Source organism: Hylobates moloch, unplaced genomic scaffold (genome assembly GCF_009828535.3).
Source record: "Hylobates moloch isolate HMO894 unplaced genomic scaffold, HMol_V3 SCAFFOLD_7, whole genome shotgun sequence".
NCBI classification, from domain to species: Eukaryota; Metazoa; Chordata; class Mammalia; order Primates; family Hylobatidae; genus Hylobates; species Hylobates moloch.
The window spans coordinates 12,319,504-12,332,112 of NW_026652282.1; the positions used below are offsets into that span (position 1 = coordinate 12,319,504).

The window sequence follows — 12,609 nt, forward strand, 5'->3', positions numbered from 1 at the left end:
GTGGTGGTGGTATCTGAGTGAGTTTTCCAGCACTGATTCTTTATCTCATGGGAGACTTTTAGGAATTTCCTACTGAAGGGCAGATCCATATGTAGTTTTATGACAGGGGAGAGATCCTGATCCTCAGCTCTTGGATTTTCAGCCCTCAACCTTTCAAGATGGCTGTCAGCCAACTTTTTCCCAAGGGTGGAGTTGGCCTATAAGAAAACAAACAAAACCTTGATTGCTCTGGTTAATTAAGCTGTATGCAGCTCTTTCTCAAAGTACAGGCTACTGCTGTCTTTTTGCTCTACTCTCTTGGGTTCATAGCCACAGCCTTCTGTTTTTAGGGTTCCCAGGCAGGTGTGAGCCTCCTCAAATGCCAGGATACACAAAAAATGGCTTCCCAGTGGTTCTCTGGAAGTTCACCTGAAAGCAAGGGGACATCTCCACCCATCTATTGGATCTATGGTGTCTTGGGTACTTATTTTCAGCTACACACATTCGCACACACTTCTCTCTTTCTAAGTAAAAGCCACATAATTTTTGTGAATCAACATGAAAGAAAAAAATTATCCATTATTGTAGTAGACTGAATGATGTCCCCCAAATTTCACATCCATGTAGAACCTCAGAATATGACATTATTGGAACTAGGATCTTTGCAGACGTAATTAGTTAAAGATCAAGATGAAATCACACGAAAGATGAGAGTGGGCCATAAATCCAATGACTAATAAGATGAGAGGACACAGAGAGATACACAGAGGAGAAGGCCATGTGAAGACCTAGGAAGAGATTGGAGTTGTGTTACCACAGGCCAAGGAACACCTGTTTCTCAGTCCATTTGTATTCTACTAAGGAATACTTGAGGCTGGGTAATTGACAAAGAAAAGAGGTTTATTTGGCTCACCATTCTGCAGGCTGTACAAGCAGCATAGCACTGGCATCTGCATCTGATGAGGGCCTTAGGCTGCTTCCACTCATGGCAGAAGGGAAGGGGAGCTAGTGTGTGCAGAAATTGTATGGTGAGAGAGAAGAAATGAGAGAGGGAAGGGAGATAGCAGGCTCTCTTCAGCAACCAGCTCTCACGGGAAATCATAGAGTGAGAACTCATTCACTACCATGAGAATGGCACTAGGCCATTAATGAGGGATTCGCCCCTATGACCCAAATACCTCCCATTAAGCTCTACCTCCAATACTGGAGATCACACGTCAACATAAAATTTGGAGGGGTGGAATATCCAAACCATAGCAACTTGGAACCACCAGAAGCTGGAAGAGGCAAGGAAAGATTTTATCCTAGAGGCTTCAGAATAAGTATGGCAATGCTGAAATGTTGATTTTGACTTCTAGCCTCTAGAACTGTGAAATAATAAATGTTTGTGGTTCTAATCCACCAAACTTGTAGCAATTTGTCATGGTAGCCCTAGGAAACAATTATAATGGTTAGGAGTTTTTACTTTGTTATTAGCAACATTGCTGTTTGGGTTTGAAAATATGTCTCAGTCCTGAAGCTTGAAAAGTATGGCCCTCTAAAACACCTAGGAGAAACGCCCAGATTAGGCAAATCTATAGAAACAAAGGGTGATCAGTGGTTGCCTGGGACAAGAGTAGGGATGAGAATTGACTGCAAATAGGTATGAAGGATCTTATTGGAGTGATGGAAAGACTGGGCTGTGGTGGTGGTTATACAAGTTGATAAATTTACAAAAGTCACTGAATTCTGCACTTTAAAAAGGATGAATTACCAATAAAGTTTGTTTTTGACAACTCTAAGAGCAGAAGATAATTTAAGAGCCAGAAACCATTGCATCTAGTCTCCAGCAGGGAACTTTTTGGCCAATATATTGAAAATTATCAGTTAGGCAAATCAGTGGCTAAGAGTTCATAAGCCTGTTTTGATTATAAGCTTCCCAAATGAACCAGGGGTCAGAGAGTATCATGCAAAGTATGCTTTTCTTTGTTTTGTTTTTTTACCAGAGTATTCAGTAGAGAGCTTATTTTCTGAATGGAGGAAATAAAAATCAGCTCTCTAGCTGTTCTGTTCAAAGAGATTTCCTTAAATGATTTCCATTTAAGGAACTTCCCAGTACATTTTTCTTTGGACATAGCCCACTTCACAGTTCATAAATAACACTGTCCTGCATAATTAAAATTTCCAGAATGTCAAAGCCTTCAGTAAATGAAATCTCTGAAAAAGTAAAATGAAGCATGAAAAAAATATTAAATGCATCTCTTTCTGTCACACATGCACACACAGACACACACATATTGTGAATTTTTAACTGAAATATAAAATTAACATAGAAAAGCACACAAATCCTAAGTGTTCAGTTTGATGAGTTTTCACAAACTGAGCACTTCTCTATAATCCACCCTCAGATAAAGAAACACAACATCACAGAACCCCAGGGACACCCTGATGTTCCCTTTCAGTCACTACTGCCCTCCAAAACTAGTTGCTAACCTGATTTATAACATCATAGATTGTTTGCCTGATTTTGACTTTTATATGAATGGAATTATAAAGTGTAAAGTCATTTATTGTGTGTCTTCTTTTCTTCAATTTATGAGATTCGCTTATTTTTTTAGTATGTGATTGTATTTACTGTCATCATTGTACAGAATTCAGTTGTGTGAATATACAACTGTTTTGGTTTCTTATTACTGTTCTAACAAATTACCACACAAATTTAGTGACTTAAAGCAACATACATTTATTCTCTTATAGTTTGGAAGATCATATATCTAAAATGGGTCTGCACAGCTGTGTTTCCTCTGGAAGCTTTAGGGAAGATTCTGTTTCCTTGCATTTTCCAGTTCCTAAGGGGTACTTACATTCATTGGTTCCTGGCTTCTTCCCCTGTCTGCAGAACCAGAAGGTCACAGCTCCTCTGCTCTCTAACCTCTGCTTCCATCCTCACAGCTCTCTAATCTCAGACCACCTTATCTCCCTTTTATAAGGGCCATTTTGATTACATCAGGCCCACCCCTACAAAATCCGGGATAGTCGCCCCATCTCAAAATCCTTAACTTAATTACAATCTGCAAAGTCTCTTTTACCACGTAAGGTATTCACAGGTTCTGGGAATTAGGACATGAACATATTCGGGAGACCATTATTCAGCCTTCAACAACCACAACATGTTTATTATTTTATCCTCTTGATGGGCATGCAGGCAGTTTCTAGTTTTTATCTAATTAAAATAATTCTGCTATGAACATTCTTTTACAGGTATTTGGTTTCCCTGTTGGGTATATATACGTAAAATTTATGAGTCATAGGGTAGGACCAGATGCACATCCAGATTTACTAGATTCTGCAAACAAATTTCCAATGTTGTTGTACCACTTCATACTCCAACTAGCAAAAGTATGAGTTCCAGTTGCTCCATATCCTTGCTCGTACCTTTCTTCTTTCCTTGCCTCTTTCCTTCCTCCCTTCCTCCTTCCCTTCTTCCCTCCCTTCCCTCCTTCCTTTCTCTCTCTTTCAAGAACTGATATACTTAATTGTCAGTTCCCGGTACCTGAATCTGTGCCTCACTGTGATGTATTAAAATCTCTTCCCCTCCAAAGCTGAAGATACCTCGGGCAGTTCCTGTTCTCAAAATGGATGCACCATCTTCAAGTACCACTCCAGCCCAATATGACAACGAATCAAAGAAAAACTATGGCTCCCAGCCACCATCTTCAAGTACCACTCTAGCCCAATATGACAGCAACTCAAAGAAAATCTATGGCTCCCAGCCAAACTTCAACATGCAGTATATTCCAAGGGAAGACTTCCCTGACTGGTGGCAAGTAAGAAAACTGAAAAGGTAATCCCCAGCTTTCAGATGGGCTGCCCAGCATGTAGAGTAAACACTACCCTGCTGCCCTGGACCTCAGCCTCAAAGCTGTTGATCCAGGTCTTAGGCTGTCCTCAGAAAATGTTCAGTGCTTGAGCCAGAAGCCTGGGGAAGCAGTGGCTCCACTGGGGCTGAGAAGCAAAGATTTTCCATTTAGATTATCCAATCTAATGATCTCAATAATGCATGATCATTGTATTCCCTTCCCTTTCTCCTCCTTCTCCCCCCAAAAATCTCCACATTCCAGAATACAGAATCTTTAAAATCTATCCTTTATATGAAAGAGCTTAGGATGGGCTTACTTTTGTAATGTGCTTCAGTATCACTAGCCAAATGGCAAATAGCATCTCAAGCAAGGCCATGGCTTGCCTTCTTGGAATGTACAACCTCACCTCTCCTGACCTGATTAGTCTGCTCACAGTTTTTAGCCTAAAGATTCTATCTAAAGCCAGAATTGAAAATTCCTAGGCTGGGCGCGGTGGCTCACGCTTGTACTCCCAGCACTTTGGAAGGCCGAGGCGGGCGGATCACGAGGTCAGGAGATCGAGACCACGGTGAAACCCCATCTGTACTAAAAATACAAAAAATTAGCCGGGCGTGGTGGCGGGCGCCTGTAGTCCCAGCTACTCAGGAGGCTGAGGCAGGAGAATGGCGTGAACCCGGGAGGTGGAGCTTGCAGTGAGCCGAGATCGCGCCACTGCACTCCAGCCTGGGTGACAGAGTGAGACTCCGTCTCAAAAAAAAAAAAAAGAAAAAGAAAATTCCTTGAAGGCAACATGTAAATTGTGTATGTATATATCTCTTGGTATGGCACTGAATTTGCCGTACACTTGATGCCCAATAAATGTTGAATTGAATTGCAAGATGACCATATGGAAAGGGTCAAGTGACTCCCCTTCCTTATTTCCTGTCTCAGACCTCCTTCCTATCATGTTATCTACTCTCTGCCATCTTCTCACTCAGTTATCAGCATCCCTGGAGGGAAGTCATGTCTGCCTTTCCCCACAATGGATACAGAGCATCTCTCTGACTCACCATGTATCTCTTTTCTTAGTTATTTTTCCCATGTCCTTTTATTCCTTTGTTCTTTCCATCCTCATCATTTTCACCTAAGGCCAATTACTGAAAGTTTCAATAATACAGGGCCATACAGAATTTGAAATAATGTAAGTGTATTCTTCTTGATTTTTTTTTCAGTATAATAAGCCATGGTCCCTTTCATTCCAAAGTGGAGCTAGAATCCTAGTGTATTAATCTATACCTGGTGCCCGAGGGATGGGGGTTACATTTGTGTGCCTGTAGCCCACTATTCTTGTGGAAGGAGAGGATCAGTAAACCCAGATGCAAGGAGAGTGAAAGTCATGTTAATTGTGTTCCAGGTGCCCTTCCTGACAGAAACTCAGTGATTCATTGAGAAAGGTGTGAGGTGAAACTGACTGCTCTGTTTACAAATAGCCAGGAGGAACTGTTGATTCACATGGGGTTGCTGCCACTATTGAGTTTTTGACACTCCCTTAGATTTGCACCTCCTTAGGCTTAGTCCCAACTGTGGATTTTCCCTAGAACTTCAGGAAGCTAGTTATTTTACCAAAGCATTGATTGATCACCTCTTAGCATGAGCAGCATTGCATCTGCAAGTGAATTATAATAATTGCTAAAAGGTCTTCATGGAGCTTGAGTTTTTAAAGTGCAGCCATGATTCTCAGCTCATATATGGGATAATACTTTTTATCAACTTTCTGTCATTCTTACAATCTTCCCCTGAGCTTCTTTTTAATCTATTTTCTGTTTAGTAAGATAATCTATGCTCCCATTAAATCATTCAAATATTACAGAATATTCCATTTATATTCCCCTAAAATGTTTTCTATGCACATGTGGCCATGTGCATACAAAAGCAAGTAAGTTCTCACAATACAGTCTTTGCCATTTGTTCTTTTCACTTGACATCTTTGGTATTTTTCCTATTTGAATACAGGAGGATACACCTGACTTTTAAAATTTCATTTTCATTTAATTTTGGTGAAATATACATAACATAAAGTTTACCATCTTGATTATTTTTGAGCATACAGTTCAGTAGTGTTAAGTACATTTATATTGTTGTGCAAATTACCTGATTATTTTTAATGTCTGTAAGTACCAGTTGTATAGATATTAGGTAAACCTAAGTGATGCACTATTGATGGACATTCTCTAAGTGTTTTTAGAAACAACAAGGCTAAATAAAAGCTATTGTAGTGGGCAAGGCTCTTTGGGAAGGTGGAGAGAAAGGCATTTTAGAGTTTAAGGGCTTTATCTAGGCATTCCTTGAAATAGAGCCAGGGGAGCATTTCCTTGCTAAGGAAGCCTGTTTCTATGAACTGTGGTTTTGAAAAAAGTCTGGACCATGAAGGCAAATAGGAAATAGGTTCTACATTCCAGATAAAACAGCCTTTAGACTTTGAGAAGTAGGCACTTCTTCATGCTCTGCTTAATACCCCAAATAAAAGAGATAAAACGATCTATGGCAGAGGATGATGAAAATCCTCCTTATCCATCTGTGTCCAGAAGGAGTAAAAAGATCAGCATTTTCAAGAATTTTAATTGTAGTCACAATAGCTAAGAGGAAAATAAGTTATTTTAAAATATATGAGTGACAGAATGCTTGCATATATATAAGAAAATCAGGGCAAATCCAGTCAAGATGATTTATTAATCTAGATTTTCCATTGTTTGGGGTCTTTATGAGCCATTATTAACAATTTTCTTTTGTTTAGAAATGTTGCCAAACTACTGCTTTTATTGGAATGCCTGAAAGAACCAAAATGTGAAAGTAACTCATTAGCTTAAATTTCCCAAACGAGTGAAATGTGTGGGTCAAAATGTCAAATAAAGCTAAAGCATATCTGAGCAAAATTGCTTTTGTCATTTAAAATTTATAAGTAGACATATGTTTATAAACTTATAAAATGTCTCTTTTTTGCAGTAGCAGCAGCAGTGAAGATGTTGCAAGCAGTAACCAAAAAGAAAGAAATGTAAATCACGCCACCTCAAAGATTTCATGGTAAATCAAATTCAGATATTCCTCTACATCCAGAATATGCTTCCATTTTCAGGACAACTAACCAAACTTGCAATAATTTTGCAGCTAGGCTTTGTACTTAAGGTAAATATAAACCAAAAAAGTCTATGTAGTTTGCCTCTCTGAACCCTGAATGGATGGCTTTTGGGTTCTAGTTTTTCTTGCACTGACTTTTCCTAGCCAGCATTCATGACATACACCAGTAGTAGCACAAACATTAGTATATCTGACCCAGGCATCTCTAGCAGGAAGAAAAGCAACCTAGAGTTGAATACTCTTCCATAAGAATAGCTATATACACAACCCAATTTTTTTTAACTTTATACTACAGCCATCTCTGAAGGAGTCTTCATCTATTTCATGAGCCCACTCTTTGGAAAAAGTCAAAGAAATATAAGTTCTTCTGGGGGCCTCCTGGGGATCTCCTGTATCAAAGAACCATTCTTTCATTAAAACTTGGCATAAGCCCAACTTTTGAGTGACTCTGTCTTTACTGTTGCTGTGTTGATACCTTCCCAGGTGCAGAAGGAGAAACCTAACAATCTAAATATTATTTAGGTGGATAAAATCAGGGTGGGATTTGATATTGCATGGCTAGGCACTTGGATTATTTCTTGGTGCTTTTTTGCACTCACGTTTTTCCCAACTCTTCTTAAGGGAATCCCCTGAGTCAAGTTCATCTGAAGAAGAGGAAAACCTGGATGATTATGAGTGAGTATTGAAAGTCTTCTTTCAATAACCTATGTACCCTATACATTATACCTCCCACACACATACAAACATTGCCTGTGTCCATAACTTTGCTGAGGCCTGCCTCTTATTGTTTTAAATAATATTTCAGTATTTCAGTGACAGAGCAGCAGAGTCCTACGCCTAAGGTTTTTTTTTTTTTTTTTTTTTGACAGAGTCTCACTCTGTCACATAGGCTGGAGTGTCACATAGGCTGAAGTATCTAGAATAGATACTTCTACTTTCTTCCTCAAAGACATTAAAACAGATGGCTGAGGCCGTCTCAGGAGGCTGTATTTACATGGGTAAACTCACATAATGCTCTGGGTCATTTATCTAGATGACAGGTGACAATGAGCTGGGTTGTTACCAATGAAAATATTTTCCCCAAAACTGGATTATCTAAATTGGATGCAAATACTCATTGGATTTATCATACGTCCAGTGTCACCTTCATTTCACTTTATCTTTTAGATGTAGCATATAATGTTTCTGCTCATTATTTCTTTCTTGGAGACCTCTAATTAAGGTGATGTTTGAAAGTTCTTATTAACATTGAGTAATATTTTTGGAGAAGTTATTAATGATGCAGTAATTTTACAGGGTAGCACAAATGAGACCCTGAACATGGCAATATTTATGTCGACAGATCTCTATTCTTAGGATGACCTTGTCTTTTTTTTTCTTTTTTTTTTTTTGAGACAGTTTTGCTCTTGTTGCCCAGGCTGGAGTGCAATGGCATGATCTCGGCTCATTGCAACCTCCACCTCCTAGGTTCAAGCAATTCTCCTGCCTCAGCCTCCCAAGTAGCTAAGATTACAGGCGCCTGCCACCACACCCAGCTAATTTTTGTATTTTTAGTAGAGACAGGGTTTTGCCATGTTCGCCAGGCTGGTCTTGAACTTCTGACCTCAGGTGATCCACCCACCTCGGCCTCCCAAAGTGTTGGGATTACAGGCGTGAGCCACCGCACCCAGCCAACCTTTTCATTTAACATCAAAATTGGGATACTTTAGAAAGAGAAAAAGTGCACTATTAAAAATTATACCTGTTAATAATAACTTAATTATACATTTTAAAATAACTTAAAGAGTATAATTAATTGTTTGTAACTCAAAGGATAAATGCTTGAGGGGATGGATACCCTATAATCCATGATGTGATTATTATGCATTGCATGTCTGTATCAAAACATCTCATGTACCCCATAAATATATATACCTGCTATGGTGAGCCGAGATGGCGCCACTGCACTCCGGCCTGGGCAACAGAGCAAGACTCCATCTCAAAAAAAAAAAAAAACACAAACACACACACACACACACAAATATATATATATACCTGCTATGTACTCACAAAAATTAAAATAAAAATTACACCTGGACATTAGGCATAAACTGGACTTCTGGGCAAATAAAAACGTGTGGTCACCCCAAATATACTGAGAAGGTTGGCCTAAGTGGCTATTAAGATTCTTTCCAAAATCTAAGAGTCTATCATTCTACAAATAGGGACAAATAATTGTCTCCTAGATGTAAAGATTAGTGTTAAGAAGAGGTGGGAATAATAGAGCATATTGCATTTCTCAGACACTTGATACCAAATGGCACAGAATTCACTTGGACACTAGGATTATGCATATTTCCAGTTCTGTTTTTGTACAAGTGTTGTATTATTGATTTACTGGTTACACGTGAAACAAGAGCTTTTACAAAGTACATGCTACTGTTTTCACTCCTCCTCTCATCTCTAACCCAGCCTGGCCCTAGACATATCTGTTGCATTGGGGAAGATGTGCTGTACCCTCCACATCTTTGTGGCGTGATCTCTTTATCACCTTCTAGCTCTCTTTCGGCTTTACTTTCTTCCCTAACGTCTATTCTCAGGAAAGCATTGATGGAATAATTCATACTAAGACATAAAAGACTGAGAATGACCAACGCATGGTCATTTCCAAAGATAATTGCACTTTAATGAAACACAAAGACTTAAACCAATGGGAGTGAACCTCTAATTGTGGATTGTAGTCTTAAGCATTTAAATAAATTGGAAGTCTTTCTCTGATTGGGTAAGCCCAGATATGACCATTTAGACAGTCTCTATTCCCATCTTTTCTGAATGCAAGTGGTGTGTGAGAGACAGACATTGAGGAAATTCTCAGGGAAGACTTGTCCTCTTCAAAATCAAAAAGATACCGAAAGGAGCTCGGGATTATAGGGCAATAGGATCTGGGACTCAGTCACCTCACATTGTGCTTAATGCTCCCAGCTTCCTATTCTATCGGTGTCATGGGAGTTTTTGTTTTATGGCCATAACTTCATGAGCAATTCCAGTCAATTCCATTAAAGACAGAAGCACTAAGCACTGAGATTTAGATAGAAAATCATGTGTTAAGACTAGGCCTGGCCAGGTACAGTGGCACATGCCTATAATCCCAGCACTTTGAGAGGCTGAGCTAGGCAGATGGCTTGAGCTCAGAAGTTTGAGACCAGCCGGGGCAACATGACAAAACCTCGTCTCTACAAAAATACAAAAATTAGCCAGGTGTGGTTGCCCATTCCTGTAGTCCCAACTACTTGGGAGGCTGAGGTGGGAGGGTCACTTGAGCCCGGGAGGTCGAGGCTATAGTTAGCCGAGATCATACCACTGCACTCCAGCCTATGTGACAGAGTGAGACCCTGTCAAAAAAAAAAAAAAAAAAAAAAAAAACAACCCTTAGGCCTAGGACTCTGCTGCTCTGTCATTGAAATACTTAAATATTATTTAAAACAATAAGAGGCAGGCCTCAGCAAAATTATGGACACAGGCAATGTCTGTATGTGTGTGGGAGGTATAATGTATAGGGTACATAGATTATATCACCTTGCCTCTCCAAGCCTCTCTCCTGATTCTTGATTTTCTTCCTTCTATTCCCCTGTAGGTATATATCCTGTATCACAGCCTCTGAAGGGCCTTTTGATTAGCTAGTATTACCTTAAAATGTTGACTAATAAGAAAAACGATCAGTTAATATTTCAAGTGTTAGTTATACAGTATCCGTAATGGTAGAGTTAAAAGAGACTTTCAGACTTATCAAGATCAACCCTCTCCCTAGTTTTACGGGTAGGGAAGTCCAAGGTCAAACAGGGCCAAGTGGCTTGTTCAAAGTCATGCAATTACACATAGGGAAGTTATGCCTAGAACCCAGACCTCCAAGCTGGGTGGCCTAAGGCTCTTTCTATTTTATTGAACTGTCCACCAGCTGACATCCCTTCCCAAAACTCATACAGAGATTATACAGAGAATAACTTCCCATCCGTTCCTGCCAAGTTCTGAGATACCTTCTACATTGAAATTCTCCTACAACTCCTCCCTTCTACCCTCACCCTCCTCTTGTATTTCCTCTGCAGATGTTATCTTCTAGCCAGTGGGTCCTCCCACTCACCCAAACCCATGCTACATCCCACCTCATGCCCTACTTTTACTCATTTCCTAAGTAGGAAGTTCTGTCTAAAGCCCAAAGGCCACAGACATTATTGCCCTCACATGAGAAACAGCTCTTGGCCTGTTGAGCTCCACATATGAAGTAAAAGCATTTGATGTGAAAATAGATGTTATAATCAGATTATTACAAGGAAATTATATGATTGGAAGACAAGGGCTTTCATCCTTGGCAGCCCTGACTTTCCTCTTGGAATATTCTTCATAGGTCTAATCTCTCGCCCTTACTCAAAATGGTAAAATGTAGGAAAACTTAGAAGTCACCTAGAAGAAAACCAAAGATTCCTAAATGCCAGCCCATTTAAAAATTAGATGTGCAGACTCCACCCCAACATCAGAATTTGGTAGTGGGGACTTAAGCATCTGTATTTCTGAAAAGCTCCTCAAATGATTCTCTGGAGCAGTTAGGCTTGGAAACCCCTGAGGTAAGCCAATGCCTCATTTTATAGATTAGAAAGTTGAGTGTCAAGCTATACGATCTAAAACTTATTGATTCTCACATATAAATTTTTTTCCTTTTGCAGCTGGTTTGCTGGTAACATCTCCAGATCACAATCTGAACAGTTACTCAGACAAAAGGTAAATAGTCTTGTCTTTAAAACAGCCTCACAGAATCTCTTTGCATTTTGGGGTCCAGAGGTTGATGCATTTCTCATAGAAACCTTGCTGCTAATTATATAGTCAAGTCATTGTAGTGTTGCTTGTCCAGTCTGTGGGTTGCCCGACTCTTCATGTCTAGCTACTACTTCTGTGCCCATTATCTATTGCTGCATAATAAACCACTCCTAAATTTAGTGGCTTGAAACAGTGGGATTTATGATATCTCATGATTCCGTGAGTCAGCTGGGCCAGCAGTTCTTAGGCAGGTTTTGCTTAGGGGCACTCCTGTGGCTGCATTTGGCTGGTGGATTGACTAGGGGCTTGGGTTTAGCTGAGGCAATCAACTGGAGTTCCACAGTTCTTCCCCAAGTAGTCTCTCCATGTGCCTTACTTGGGCCTCCTCACAGCATGGTGATCTCAAGGCAGTGGTTGAAGAGGACGAGCCCCACAGTGCAAGCACTTTTCGAGTCTCTGCTTTTGTTGTGTTTGCTAAGGTCCCATTGGTCATAGCAAGTCACATGGCTCAGCCTAGCGTCAGTATGGGAGGGGACTGCTCAGAGCATGAATAAGAGAGATGATTTATCTGAGGCCGTCAGTGTAGCCATTAACCTCAGCTCTGTCACTGCTCATTAGCGCCTAGACCAGAGTATTGCAGATGTGATACAGAATATGTTTATCTGACTTTATTACTAATTGGTATGGAATTCCAGTAGCAAACTCTTTTGATTTCTAAAAATGACACTTTGACATAGTTTAACCTGATAAAAACACTAAACATTACACTTATTTCTTCGAGGGGTTCTAGTGAGAATGTAATGACTTCATTTGGTGTTTTGTCACATTCATAGTTTATAATCTGCTCTTTCTGAACCTTGATCTGCTTAGAATTAGCACAAGTCATTGA

At 39.9% G+C, this 12,609-nt stretch overlaps 1 protein-coding gene across 1 annotated transcript in view; it reads left to right on the forward strand.

Moving 5' to 3' along the window:
* Window positions 1–12,609, forward strand: part of BMX (BMX non-receptor tyrosine kinase) — a 56,359-nt gene that overhangs the window by 18,043 nt on the left and 25,707 nt on the right. The window contains exons 7-10 of the mRNA XM_032756616.2: window positions 3,561–3,802; window positions 6,801–6,878; window positions 7,554–7,607; window positions 11,630–11,684. Coding sequence (XP_032612507.1) covers window positions 3,561–3,802; window positions 6,801–6,878; window positions 7,554–7,607; window positions 11,630–11,684 — 429 coding nt within the window. The remainder of the gene's footprint in view (window positions 1–3,560; window positions 3,803–6,800; window positions 6,879–7,553; window positions 7,608–11,629; window positions 11,685–12,609) is intronic.